General features: G+C 30.7%; 1 protein-coding gene across 1 annotated transcript in view; it reads left to right on the top strand.

Annotated features, from left to right (window-relative positions):
- Positions 1 to 2752: 2752 nt before the first annotated feature.
- Positions 2753 to 15184, top strand: part of LOC130628720 (inactive phospholipase C-like protein 2) — a 28026-nt gene continuing 15594 nt past the window's right edge. Inside the window, exons 1-7 of the mRNA XM_057441704.1 lie at positions 2753 to 3244; positions 10879 to 11028; positions 11287 to 11484; positions 12914 to 12953; positions 13590 to 13719; positions 14096 to 14208; positions 14969 to 15035. Coding sequence (XP_057297687.1) covers positions 2944 to 3244; positions 10879 to 11028; positions 11287 to 11484; positions 12914 to 12953; positions 13590 to 13719; positions 14096 to 14208; positions 14969 to 15035 — 999 coding nt within the window. The 5' untranslated portion in view covers positions 2753 to 2943. The remainder of the gene's footprint in view (positions 3245 to 10878; positions 11029 to 11286; positions 11485 to 12913; positions 12954 to 13589; positions 13720 to 14095; positions 14209 to 14968; positions 15036 to 15184) is intronic.

The raw sequence follows: 15184 nt of genomic DNA, 5'->3' as shown, positions 1-15184 counted from the left end.
GCTTTGGAATCACTTGGCAAATATTTTGTTGCTTTATTTTAACTGGTTTGCACGTTATTCTTCTTGGATCCTGTTTAAATGCATCTAAGGTTGGAACCTATGCACCAGTGTAAAACAAAAACAACCACATTGTTTACGTTAAAGTGGAAGGAGAGAGACGAGAGAGAGACAGAAGAAACTTTTGTTTCAGTCTTGACGTCAGATCGCACATGAATACATTTCAAGCTTAACTAGCAAAGCATTTTAAAGCATACAGAAATTCTTGTCATTAGTATTGCCAATTTTAGACAGTATAAGCTGTTTCGAAACCTTTGCAGTATAAGCTGTTTCGAAACCTTTGCCATCGAAGCTTGATAGGGAAAACAGAAATCTTATATACCTCTCTTCGAACGTGCAGGGGGCGGACAATTTTACTAGATAAAGAAAGGATATATAAAAAGGGAAAGGAACCAAAACTTTTGTTTTGTTTATGTGCCTGAATAAATAGTCATTCTTGAAGGATCCTTAAACCTATATAAACACTTTAAAATCATCTGATTGAACTCTGGGCAAGGATTAAGCCAATTCAGTCTTTCCAAACCTTAATTTAGTTTTTCTCATTAACAGTTATCTTGTGGTAAAAGTGACCTTACAGCCTCGTTTTCTTTGCAAGAAAGCTAATGGAAAAATTAATGCATTATCACAAATGACACATTTATGTCAATTTTTAAACTAGACCTTTCAAGAAATTATTTTATTGATAGCAATTTGAACTATTGTCTTCTGATTTGAAGTTTTTCAACCAAAACCTCTCTCTCCAAATTCAACTGCGTTTTTACCAGGACTCGATGCTTTTCTAGAAACGCAGATCAGGAAAATACTTTTCATGTTTATTCTGTAAGTTTTTGTTGAAAGAGGTTTATAAGTCAATAAATACTTCATCTCCTCACTACATGAAAAGTGTTTTCCCTCTTAAAAATATCTTATATAGTTTTTGATCTGCTAGTATCATACAACAAAATAGGGTTGCTAAACGAATCACAGTTTTTATACTGTACCTTACATTGCGGCTAGTTGTTAGATGAACTGCCCACCTCAATAAAGCTTGCCGACACACTTCAAAAGTTTTCTTTAGAGATGGAGAATTTACCATCTCTAAGTTGCTCTTGTCATTTTAGTGCTCCATATATACCACAATTAGGCTATATTTAATTTTTTAAGATTATTATTTTATATACACTATTAAAGTCAATTTAAAATAGCCTTAATAGGCTATTAATTTTGTTTTTATTTATATCTAAGTTTTAAAATGTTTTCCTATTGTACACTATCGACTATAAATAAATGAATTGATTGATTGATTGATATTATGAAAAACACAAAACAGAACCTTGGATCGAAGTTGAATGACCTCGGTATCTAAAAGTAAAGTTTCTTAAACTCCTTCGTAGTGCTGCTTTTTTCCATTTTATTATTGTGACTAAAATTTTATGATAAACCCAATTGTAGAGGAAGAGAGGTTGGATATTATATACAAAATGATTTGGGAGATGGTGTTAATAAATTGAAGTGATTGGATTTTTGATGGGGGATATCTCATTTTTTTTAATAGAAGGTGTTAAAAGATTGTTGGATGGTAAAGTTTCTAAAATTTAGTGGTGCCCCCCCCCCCCCCCCCCCCCCCCTACAATTAGCTTGTTAAGAAGGATTGAGTAGCGTGTTTTAATTTTTTACGAAACAATAAAGTTAGCGCATTTTAACTAAACTTTGCCTAATGACTTGGTTCAAACATTTTTTCTGACCTCGGGAAATTGTTCAGACGTAAAGCTCGCTTTGTAAGCTTCCCACTTATTTCCAAAATCTCAGGGGCTCAATATGAAATGCTTGGAAGTTTGGAAAGTGGCAGAAGATGACAAAATCATTTGCTATAAGCGTTGCGATGAAGCTAATTTGTAAGTTGGTCACGAAAATAGACAATATGCGGCGGTGAAATCAACTTGATAGCTAGTCTCAGGCAAAGTATATTTTTTAGCTGTAAAAAGAGGCCATATGATAATTTTTTTGTGTGTTAAAAATTTTACTCTACCCTCGTCTCCAAGGCGTTTGGTTTTTCACAATGGCGCTAAAATGTATGGCGAAAAGATATAACTAAAAGCGCTAACTCTATTAAGATGAAACTTTTGTGAAAACAAGGTTTAACTTTCGTAAATTCGCGGAATATCATTGATACATTTCCGTCAGTTTATTTCGCAGAAAGCAAGTGCAAAGCTCCGTCAATTCTGTAAAGTTATTTATCAAAAATAATCTTTATTTTCAACTCATGCAAGTTTTTATTCCAGCACAGTTAGATCCAAACTCGTTCCCAGGGTATTGTGCCCCGAGGTTGAGTTAGACGTAAAATAAAATAAAATAATAACTAATAAAAAATAATAAAACTGGCTTTCAATTTCTCTTTCTTATCTAAACTAAAGTATTTTTAAAATGCTTCGCCTACGCTATGTGCAAAGCCAAAGATTACCAGTTTACAAAATTAAACCAACAAGGATAAAGTTTATTTCCTTAATTTTTGTTCACACTAGGGTTTCAATTTCTCTTCTTTGTGTGGTATATTGCGCTTGTCTTGGAAATGAGAAAAAGCTCTGGGTCCGAAGTAGCTACTTTTATGTGTCGACAACTTTTATAATCTCTAAGGAGGAGAGAGAGGTCTGCACTATTTCTAAAAATAAATGAATTTAATTTGTTTAGATGTCTCTTTTGTTCTGTTTTCATTTGAATAGTATAACTATTTTTTTTTAATGTTTCATTAAAATTATCTTACATCATCGTATATGTGCCTAATGTATGTATATGTTTTGTGTTTTATCCTTCTATCCTGCAGTATAGTTGCCACTTCCGGTAAGTTTGTTTTGACAATCAAGTAATATTTATGACAGTGACAACCGAGTGCGGACAAACCAAAACAAGATGGCTTCCAAATGTGGGGCAGTCTCAACAACAAGCTACCAAAAACTAAGTACTAACAGCACTGAAAATGGCATAGCTAACGATGTTATTGTTGAATGCGATGAAAATTTTCCAGAAGTATTTTCAGATGAGACTGAAGATGTCAAAAGTAGTGATTCTAGTCGAGAAAATACATTGGAAAAGACAGCCAGCAGAAAACGCAGTGTTTTAAAAAAGTCTGATCAAAGGTCTAAGACTGGACTTCAAAAAAGAGTATCTTTTTCATCAGTTGCATCAGAAAGACAAAGAAGAGTTTCCAATGGTAAGTTTATATATGCTATATTTTCTGTATCTATAATTTGTTTTTTGCTATGTAGGAAGCTAGCTACTAGCTAGGGTGTATATACTTATACATGGAGTCACAGTCCCGATATTTACTTGTGCACGCATCTAAGATAGATAGATAGATAGATAGAAAGATGTGCATATTTTACATGGCTAGCCTCACAAATATCGAGGGATATACCCTCGAACCCCGCAAAAAGTACGAGATCTATAACCACTAATCTACGGCACCACACAAATGGAAAGTGATTACGTAATGCGGTAAAAATGTAAACAAGCTAAGCAGAAAAGTCACCTCCATTTCTGCGCGTGCAGGAAAAACATGGCACTATGATTGAGTGTATTAACTAAACCAAACAGCATTATTACTTGGGCAGCACTCTGCAGTTTCAAATTTGAGTGGGAGGGGGTAAAGCTTGCCGTTAAAGTAAAACAATAGAGATAAAACTAACCAACTGTAAAAACTATGGGATTTTAAATTCAAGGGTTGGCCGATTTAAAAATTTGGAGTAGCAATTGGTTTAAAACTTAAAAAAGAAGGATTTCCCTGAATTTATTATGCCACATAGAGATTTTTTTAACCATTTAACCACATTATTTGTTTTCTTAAAAAGTTTGCCAATCTCAATTTGCAATTAAGACAGTCTTATATATAAACTGCTGACCCAATAGACCACAATTGTTGTACTTTCTCCATAGTCCATAATTCGTTTGTTGTTTTATTGATTTAAGAATCTGTAAAGTATATTCTCCATAAGCCCATTGGTTGTGTAGGGATATATTTATACAATATAACAGCTCATTTATTAGAGCGTATACATGTAAGTGATTTGTCTTAGATAAGTACAAACTCATTCTTGAAATTTATTGAACTTTTTTAATTACGGTAAGAGAAAAAAATATTAATTCCAGGTTGAAGTATTGCTTTCTGTTTTTGCATCTTTTAATAAAAAATGTCTTATTTAATTAAAATAAAAAAAAAATATATATTACTATTTCCAGCTGGAAATTATCTGCCTTTACATTTTTTAGTAAAAGTATTTTTTCGAGAGTGTTGTTTTTTCGTTCTATAAACACGCCTGGAAATGCAGAATTATGATATAAATTATTTTACTGTGGAGAGTTAATTAAAAAAAGGAAACATGTTAAAAACTGTCATACCTCAATTTTTTAGAATAAATTCTTCCCTTTTAACATAATAACATCAAAGTGCACACAACACTAATTCACCAACATGTTTGACTATACCTAACCACTGAAAAGCCTTCTTAAGTTGTGTCTCTCATCTCTCCTGGCAACACCATACAAAAGACACACTGCAAGTTTGTTTACAATGCATCTTAAAAATTCTTTCTGTTGATTACGTGCTAATTTTCTCTGCACAAAAAAAACAAACAAATTATTAGTCAATGGCTGTTGGTTTTTGTTATCAGTGGTAGCCACGGTATTGTTTTTTTTTGGTTGCTAAGGTCTGGAATTTGAATCCTAAATTTGATTTTTATTAATTTTGTGTAAAAGAATGCAAATTGTATATTTTCAATATATATAAATGATTTGATTTTCTCTCCATAAATAAAAGCTATATATGTAAAGATTTTTGCATTTAATGCCAGTGCATTCTTAGTATTACTGGTGTGTTGATGTAAATTTTGTAGTTTCCCATGATGATGAAGCATGTAGGTAATATTGTGTAACAACATTGTGAATACAGAAAGGAATTATCAACATTAAAGGAGTTGTTAGAGACTAATTTTTTATCAGACTTGTATGCATTGGGTACATCAGAAATGCACTGTTATTACAGAAAGGTTAATATCTAACATTAAGTTTGTATGAAAGTGTTGCTAAGGTGAGATCAAAGACACCAGTTTTTCCAGCTTTAATGATGTACAGCAGTGGATCTTTAAAGATCAGTTGAGAACTTCTGTTAGGCCATATGTTTGGTAGCAAAGGGGGTATTGGTAGAAGTGTTATTTACAGTAGCCTAGCAGGGGCTTGTAGATTCAGGTAAAATGTAGGTTGTATGAGGCCTGTATATGAAGAGTTTTATTTTGTACAGTAGTGAAACATGCGTAGTGAAACACAAAGATTTCACCATTTGAAAAGGGTTGATATGAGAATGGTTAAGTGAGTGTGTAACACCAGTTTAAAAGACAGTAAGAGTACAGATAAGCTAAAAATCAGGCGAAGTATTCGTAGCATTAGATCATGATATTTTATTGCATAAAATAAGGGGCAATCAGTGATGGCAGATTTCTTAAGCAAGTAACTTCAATTCCTTTTTTTTTGTGGTACGATCAGCAGATTTAAAAAGTCTTGTCATTTTCGAACACCATACATGCCTGAGACAGACTTAGGGGTGCTCTTTTCAGGTCTAAATTGCATCTGAACCAATATCATACATGCAAAAGTATATTTTTTCTAAACAGACTAATTGAAGACTTGAACTTAAACACCATAAAAACAATTTTAGGCCCACCCTTTCTTCTTTGGCAAGACTAATTTTTCATATAAGATTTGTATTCTTACACCTGGCAGGCACTGTCAAACATTTATGGCAGGTGCTAAATTAGAAAGATGTCATGGATAGGAAGCTGACACCAGTTATTTAAAGCAGATGAATGTCTGCAGGAAGTACGTTTCATCAGCTTTCATTGTTAGCTATAATATAGAGTGACCAAGAATAATCTTACTATTTCGTATATATTAAAAAAAGTAAGGTGTATGCATTAATATATTTCAGAAAGTAAATTATTCGTTAAATGCTCTTTGCAAAACATTGTTTTGGTTTGATTTAGGCATGTTCTATGTTATATTAATTTAGTATCAAATTGGTGTGAATGTTTGGCAGTGAGGAAAGTTTTCTTAAGTTTCAATTTGTGTATAATAAACAATATGATTTTTTTTACTTTTCCTGTTTACTAACAGTTTCATACATGTTGAAACTTTTTTTAGATTTCTTTATGTTTGATTCTTATAAATTTGTAATTTTTCATACCATTCTTATTTTGTTTGAAGTTCCAGCTTTTCATCAATTTTTTATTTCTCTGAATTTTTTATTTGTTAATTTTCTCAAGATTATTCACACTCAGGTGTCGTTTTTGTAGTGTGAATTAAAAATTTGCAGAAATGCTTTTTAATATTTGTTTTAGCATTCTCCATTACTTTCAATCAGCTGGCCAGTAAAACTTTAGAGTCACAAAACAATTTTTCTATCTAGGCAATTACTGAATGAAATACAAGAAAATATATCCACCTTCTTTTATATTGATATAACTGTAGCCCAGAAACATAATATGAGTATGTGTATATTATAGTAATATATTTTTAAAAAAACACATGTGAATAAAAGATATATATTTGGCTTCAAGCTTTCATCAGTCATATAAAAACTTTAAAAAACGTTAGACTTTATATATCCACATCCATATTTCCATTTCAAGCCTTCATAAAACATAAAAAAACGTTATAAACTATATTATAGCTGAAGGATATCTTTCAGCAAGGATTTTAAAAAGTAGTAATAAATTTTAGGCTGTAAATTTACAAAAAGTGCATTAATAAGATTATATAGATTCAATTGTTTTGCATCTCAAAAAATAGAAGCGAGTTGAAAAAGAATCTCAATTGATCTGTTCAAAAGTTATTTGTGTACAAGTTTTCTTTGAATCATCTTTAAGTATTATTTAACCCTCTTAAGGAAACAATGTTTTTTACAGTCATGCTACTAGTCCTAGTTAGTTCTTTAAGGCTAGGTGGATTAACAAAGTAAATATATATCATAAGACAAATAAGATATACAATAACATCAATCAAAAGATTTTGAAATACATAATCTTGGTTTCTGATTATTTGAATATCTTGTTTTGAGGGGTGGGGGAGGGGGGACTAAGACCTCTCTGCATATGCAGAAATGTGAAGCCTAAAAAAATGCTGCCTAAAATTGATAATTGTGACATAAATTTGGCCTATACTTTCATTGAAAAAAATTATAGTTTTAAAAATAAGATTGGTGTCAAAGGTACCATTTTTGATTTAAAAAAAAAACATAATAATATTCATCTTTTAAATAATATGAATTTTATAGTGTTAATAACACCTTGTCTGATTTCCCATGCCGAAAACAACCTTATGACTTATTCATTTGGAATAACTTTTTTAAGTTTTGTTTTGAAATCTTATTATTTTTTTATTTTATTTTTTGCCTATCACATAAAAAAATTATGATTATTCCTTGGTTTGTTTGTTTAATTAAGTTTAATTATGTTGATTTCCCTGTGGTCTATCACTCTGATTCTAAAATTAAACCTAAAATATTGATTCTTATCCATTTATAGCTTAATGCCTCTGACACTATATAAAATATTTTATCCATAAATATGTTTATTGATAAGGTAATCTTATAAGGAAATATACTTTTTTAAATTCTACAATCAACAACATTAATAACATGCACATAACCTTGCTTGCTAACAAAACACATGTAATTCATAATAATCAGGGAAAGGAAAGTTTTCCAGATATATAGAACCTAGATATGAACCCAGCAGGAATTTAAGTCCCCCCCAAAGTATAACAATTTATATTACTAATACCTGATGGTTTTGTCTTTAAAATGGCTGCACACAGCTCTATTGGAAAACCATCACAGGGAATTAATTACTTCATGCTGATAGGTGAACAAAGATGAACTTAATACCAGCATGTGTATGTGTGAAAAACCAGTTTCCATGTAGTTTCCACTGGCTAATAACTTTAAATAATATGAGCAACATGTTCCAATTTATGTTGTATGTCGATTAACAGTTGGAAACTTGAATGCTAATATTTTAGCAGAAGTCATTTTTTTAGGAACTAAGTATTAGGCGTTTATTAAAATGTAAAACCTAATTTTTCTGAAAATTTGATTGTATGTGCTGGAAAGAATGATTCGAAAATAATTAGAAAAAGTCCTGGAAAAACAGCTTTTTAATTTCATGCAGGAAAAAAAATTAAATAATCGCTCCTGTTAAATGCTGACTTTGAAGAAAAAAATAGAGGTACTGGCTTATAATCAATTACATTTACCCTCTTCATCTGTGGACCATTTTTCATGTTGTAATCATTTGAATAAGTTGTTAGTTCATCTAGTTGGTAGAATTTTTTTTATCACAAAATTGACATAGAATTTTTAGGTAATTTACCTAAAAAGTCCTAGAATTTTCTGACATTTTGTTTATGAAATTTGCTGGCCACTTCTTTTTTTGTCTAGAATTACTGAAACAATAAAGGTAAATAAAAAAAGGTCTGTAAAGCTACTAGCTTTAAGCATGGGGGCTTCAGAATTTTGACACTAAATGTGTATACTGTAATCTCAGGACATTTAGGCTATGTTTTCATTTTTACTAATACATATAAGAAAACACAAAATGATATTAATGACTGCAAAAAGCATTTTATTTTTGTTTTGTAAAAGTATCACAATTCAATAAGAATCAGACATCAACCACACATCAACTTCCCACACTTGATAACCATATTTTTAAACATGAATAAATAGTTTTTGGTAACCTTAAATCTAAAGTCAAAGTATGGTGTATGATAAAATAACTGAAGATGATGTGCAATGTTAAGTCCCACTTCATTACATTAATAACATTGTATCCTGGTGTGTTTTAATACCAAATATACTTATATGTTATTTAAATACATAATTGATCCAAATTAGTTAAAAATGACAGTTATAACTCTGATTTCAGCCAGAATAATGTTTATAAAGTTATAATTCTTAAGACTTGATGACATAACACCTTTATGATGGAATAGTTATTTCTAAACCTCCATTTGTTACTAATGGGCATTCTAAATCTTATATATTTCTTTGCATGAGTTGACCACGGCATAAAAATTACCAGTCACTTCCTTACTCTCCTCAAGTATGGCGTAACGTTGGAATAATATTAAATAAAAATAATAATAAATTAGTAAAGCCGTTGCAGTAATTTTGAGGCCAAATAACTTGAAAACGAGTGGAAATAACTGGTGCCATCTCCTGCGTGAGTAAGTGAGGACCACCTGGGAAAAAGTATCAACTTTTTTGTCAAAGTTAATGTTCTTCTTTTTAAAATCAATTTTAAGTGTGTGACTTGTGGACAGTAAAATTTGCATCATTTCTTATGTTACATTGTCCCCTACTTTTTATCTAATGTTACAGAATTATGCCAAACAAAACTACTCTTTTTAATGGGAGAACTGTAAATTAAACTATGAATTAAAAAGTGTTAGATGTTAAAGTCTTTATAGAACATAATAAATATACAAGAAAGTGTTGTGATTAACAGACAATAAACTGGATTTTTTAAAGTGTTTTGATAAGAACCAGGATAATCTTAAAATTTGGTAAAAACAACATTTAAAGTTGGGGTTTTTTTCTAAGGAAAACTGACAAATCATATCGATTATACATATTTTAAATGTCCTTATTTTGTACCGAGTTAACCTGTAGAAAATCCCATGAGCAATCACATATGTCCAGTATCACTAATTCTTTACCAATGTGCTTTCCTAAATTGCGTGGGTTAGGGCAGGACTTCCATTTTATAAACAGGAATGTCATGCGTAATTGCAAAGCAAAACATCCCATGCATCATCCAGATCAAGTGCATTGAGACCATTGTCCTCCCTCCATTTAATTGCTTGCTTTCATGTAATCTTTAGTTGGTAGTCAAACTGGATAATGATAACAACCCTTTTGCAGGTTTCGGTTTTTATTTTTTATGCTTTGAAATCATTGATTTTGTAATCTTATAGCATATTTTTCATGACCAATTCTGTATAATTTAATGCAGATGTAATTAAAAATTGATTTTCAATAACAAAATTAAACACAGTGAACAAAACTTTTAATGAAGATACCTTTTTTACTCATTTGCCAAACATGTGAAAGATTTGTTTCAACAGGAATCACCAAGAGATGAAAGTGAGACAAATCATATTTTTTGTCAGTGTATAGTTAAGTCAGATTTTTTGCCCAACCATGATTTCATTTTTGACTATAAATATTTTAGTTAATTTTAAAAAAAGTATATGAAAAGTTGTGAAAAATAAGCCACTAAAAATCTATGATTGTATTTTATTTTTAGTTTGATATTCTTTGGAACAAGCTAAATTCAAATGTTTAATTTCTCAGTTGTTTTAAGGAAAGAAGTTAAAAATTGTTGCCACATTTTATATTTCTCCTTTATAGCTTTTAATAAAAAAAACAAACAAACTAAATAGCAGGGTTCCCACTCCTCCTTAAAAATCCAATAATATACTTAGCTAATGCAGAAATGGAATCTGATCAATACAAATTGTCTTCCTTGTTTAACTGCTTTGACATTCTTCATTCTTGTGATTCTAAGTTACACTTTGACTAATTCAGATTCATCTAAAATTTCCTAAATTTCTGTATGGGCTTTTTTTTTAATTCAAAAAAATCACCGTAAAAATGGAAAATCCTCCTAAATTCTAAATATCCTTGAAAATTAGGTGCAAAATGAATTGGAATCTGCTATAGACACAGCCTGAACTGATCGAGTGTAGAAGTTTTAAAATTAATTTTCCAGTTTATTTATCTCACATTATTTTTAGCAAGCGACTGTTTCATATACATGCAAAATGGAGCAGAATTTCTTAAAGTTCGACCTGGTGGTAGGCAATACCAAAGATTTTATCAGCTGAACCAAGACATGGATTTACTGCATTGGAGACCTTCTTCAAAGAAACCTGAGAAAGCTATATGTAAGTTGGTTTTATTCTATTGTCCTAAATTTTTTATGTTTTGTGGTGAATATAATCTCTGTGCCGTGAATTTTGATGAAAATACATGACACTTATAATCAGATTCCTTGATTGGTCAATCTTTGATTATTATGTGTAGCAGTAAAAATTAAGCCTTTTAATGGCCACATAGATGAAATCAATGCGATATAATTTTTTGAACAACATAACTGTCAAGGTATGCTTTTTGATGTCTTTTAAAATCTTATTTCTTTTTAGTGCCTGTTGAGCTGTTTTACGAGATTCGAGCCGGCAAAAACACGACAATCTTCAAAGAGCAAGGCAGTTCTTTCTCTGAAGATTGCTGTTTTTCATTAATTGTTGGACCCAACTATGACTCTATTGATCTAGTAGCAAAGACATCAGACGAGGCTAACATTTGGATCACTGGATTAAGATTGCTGAATCAAAAAACAGGTACCTGTTTTGGTTAACATTTTCTTTTAGTTATTTTATATACTATAGAGACAAGGTTTGTCTGACTGTGAGGTGACAAACAATATACATATTAGCAACTGCTCAAAAACATGTTATAACGACAGAGCTTGTGTTTCCATGCCAAATCAAATTTAGATTCTATAGCAGTGCTACCAAAATAGATTTACACATTCAAAACATAAACATAGTGATAGAATCTCTTTATAACACAAATATTTAAAAATAAGTTTTGTTTTAAATAAGCTTTGTTTATAACCTGCATGTGGTCTGCTAGTTAATCTCCTTATCTAAAAAATAACTGATGCCATGACAGTTAAGTTTAATAAGTTTAATCTAACTCACAGTGGGATGCCTGTGATACATATCACTTCCTTTTTACAAGTAAACATTCTATTTAAAAGATAAATCTTCTATGTTTTTACTTAATATTTTTATATCTTTTTCGTTATCTAAGGATACTTGATAAACATTTTTGAAAAGAGTAAAAATATAATTTTACCTTTGTTGTGGAGAGTCCTTTTTTTGTGACCAATAACATTGCTCCATTATTTTGTGCAGTGAATGACTTTAATCATGTTTTTTGGAAAGTTTATTAACACCATCCTAGTGAAAATAATAAATTCTATGTCATTATAAAATTTTGACAGGGAAAGTCTGACAATAATTGGTAACGATAACAATAATATGTCTCTTCACAGCCAAAAAGACTTAGCCCTAAGCCTGGAACTATGCCTGGAACTATGTTTGCAATATGTAACTGTTTGCATGTGTTAATGGATGAAAGTGTGCTATTAGTAGCAATTCATTGTGCACATGGCTTTATCAAATTTTCTGAACAGTATTAATAATATTGTTAGTAATAATATTGTCCCCTTTTAATCTATCATCAACAATGTGACTAATAAATTTGTTCTAAACAAAACATGCATTTGTTCTCTGGAGTATATATAAACCAGAAGCTATTAGGATAAAGATCTTGTGTTAGATCTTTAGAAATTTTTTCCACCAGCCATTTATAAACGTTTTGTAAAAAAAAAGATTATTTCATTTTAAACTAAGCTGACAATACCACAGCAAATTGTGTAATACTTAAACTGAGTTTGTACTTGAACTTTACTTAAAATCATGCTTTTGCGAGGTTATTGTTAGTTTTACTGTCAAACCTGCTATAAACTACCACCTGTATAAGATGGCCACCTGTCTTGCACGACCACATTTGGGTCCCCCTGAAGTATTTACGGCCATTTGCTATTGGTCATCTTATACATGCCTGTCCCCGAAGCTGGCCGTAGGCCAGAGATAATAAGACAACCACCTGTCTAAAAACAGCCATTTTTTTAAAGTCCTCAGAGTGCCCTCTTATTTACTTTAACTTATTGTTTTTATGTCTTTTGTATTTATATTATAGAATCAATTTCGATGGATGATGAATCAGACATGAGGGAAAAGTATCTTTTCTATATGTATTAAAACTTGCAGAAAAATAGTAAAAACATTATGTCTTTGAAATTATAATGGTCACTCTTCTTAGCCTCATTAGTTTTACACTCATTCTACAGCCCCATAGTTGTATAGTAAAAAGATACACAGTGGAATGGCTAACTCTGTAATTTTAATCAGGCCAGTGAGACCCACCCAGGAAACACTCTTTATTTTTATTGTAGATTAGAAACACAATTCTTGGTGCATGAAATTTATAGCCAGTTGAAAATTTTATATTATCATACTTTACTCAGAGAATACCTTGTACATACTAAAGAACCTGTTAAAAGTCTGTATGTACTGACTGATGAGTCGATTGAGTCTACAGTTTCTCTTTTCCCTTTGCATGTTAAAGGATCATTTTTTTCCCTGCTCCTCATAAAAAATTGTTTTTTTTGAAATCGTAATAATTCTTTTATGCTAATACTCTAACTAATTACATCTGACATTGGGGTTATTATTAAAAATTAATCTGTATTTGGTCTTTGTTCTTTTTATATGTTAATTTGATTGAATAGTTCTCTAAAGATGGTTATGTGAACTGTGATAATGATGTTCTTTTGATACATGATAAATTTGTATGTCCTTAACACCTTGAAAAGGTGGTTAAAACAACAATTTCGACTGATTGATAAAGAAAGAATCGGAGCTCTGAACGAAAAAAGTATCTTGTTTTTATTAAAGAAACTGCGAATAAATGCACCACAACACATTGTGAAGTCTAAATTTCTAGTAAGTATTGTATTTTTAGTCCGCATTTATCCCGTTAATATAATCTACTAGAGCAAATTGCACTATGAATATTTCTGAGTAAATTTCCAAGAATAAACATCAGTTAACAGACATGAAGAAAAAAGAGGCAAATTTGAGAAATAATTTTAATCATACTTAACTTAGTGTAATTTTTCATTTTGGTGTGTCTTGTACATTTTGCAGGTGTAATTTCACAGGGATAATGCACTTCTAGTTGTTTTGAATAAAGAAAAAGGAAATGCTGTTTTTTTAAAATGATATGTATAATTCTGATGCCAAAAAAAGCACATAAAAAAAAATTAATATTAATGATCTTTAATATCTGATATGTTGTCATTGTTGTTTTTTTTTACAGGAAGTTGTATCCAGATCGCAATGTGACATTTTAAATTCCATAGATGAAAATGATTTTTGTCAGTTTTTTATCGATTTGACAACACGCCAGGAAATGTATTTTTTATTAGTAAAGTAAGTGCGAGTTTTGTTGTTGTGTTCGTACCAGTTCTTATTTTAATTCAAGGGAGGCATTAAATTGTTCAGGGTTTAACGGTTGTTAATTTGAGAGAGTGCTAAATCTGCAATCCTGGTAAGAATATATATTGAGAGAAGACTGCTAATTTGAAAGTTCTTTGCTACAGGTAATTGCATAGATAGAAAATTTCGATATAAGATACAAACATTTTGAACTTATTAAAGTTTTTCTTGTCAACGTTTACGATAGTCTCATTCTTTCAATCTTTGGTTATTTGTTAAATCAACTCTTGAGTTCTGCTAATTTTGGCTTGTGTTACTGTAACATCTTGAGGCCTTGTTGACCCAGACTAGGATTAGTTTGTTGTGTGGGCAGGCGAGAGAATGCAATAGAATATTTTAAACGCTTTCCATCAAACAAGTGTGCTAAGGTACCTTTTCTGTAGTCTCTCTGCTGCTGAGTATCATCCATTTGACGTTTTTGTTCATATTGAAAAGTGATGAAGAAACTGCTTTTGTCGTTAGTTTCGGTGTTTATTCAGGAGTAAAGATTTGCCAAAAATTGTTTTTTTGCATAAGTAATAAGCCTTTATGTACTACATTGTGAACTTCAGTAGTATATCTATTGTCTGGAAGTCAATTTTTTAAGCAACATATTTCCTGTTGCTTACAAATTGCTTCATTTTTCTGAAAGGTGTGATTCTTGTATTGTTTAAAAGATGCTGGTATAATAATGATTTTTAATTTTCAACTTTAGATATTCAAGCAATGGCTTGTATTTGACCACTGATGATCTCCTGATATTCTTAGAAACAGAACAAGGTGTAAGTGTTGGAATTATATGAAACATTGAGTTTCTTTATAATGTTACTTTATGTAAAATCAACATGTCTTAACTACAACCCAGACTCTTTTTGTAAAAATTTTAGAAATTTTTTTAAAAAATAGATGAAATATAGCATTTTACAATTAA

This window comes from Hydractinia symbiolongicarpus, chromosome 15 (assembly GCF_029227915.1).
Source record: "Hydractinia symbiolongicarpus strain clone_291-10 chromosome 15, HSymV2.1, whole genome shotgun sequence".
Classification (NCBI taxonomy): Eukaryota; Metazoa; Cnidaria; class Hydrozoa; order Anthoathecata; family Hydractiniidae; genus Hydractinia; species Hydractinia symbiolongicarpus.
The sequence above is the reverse complement of the archived record's forward strand: the minus strand, read 5'-3'. Positions and strand labels throughout refer to the sequence as shown.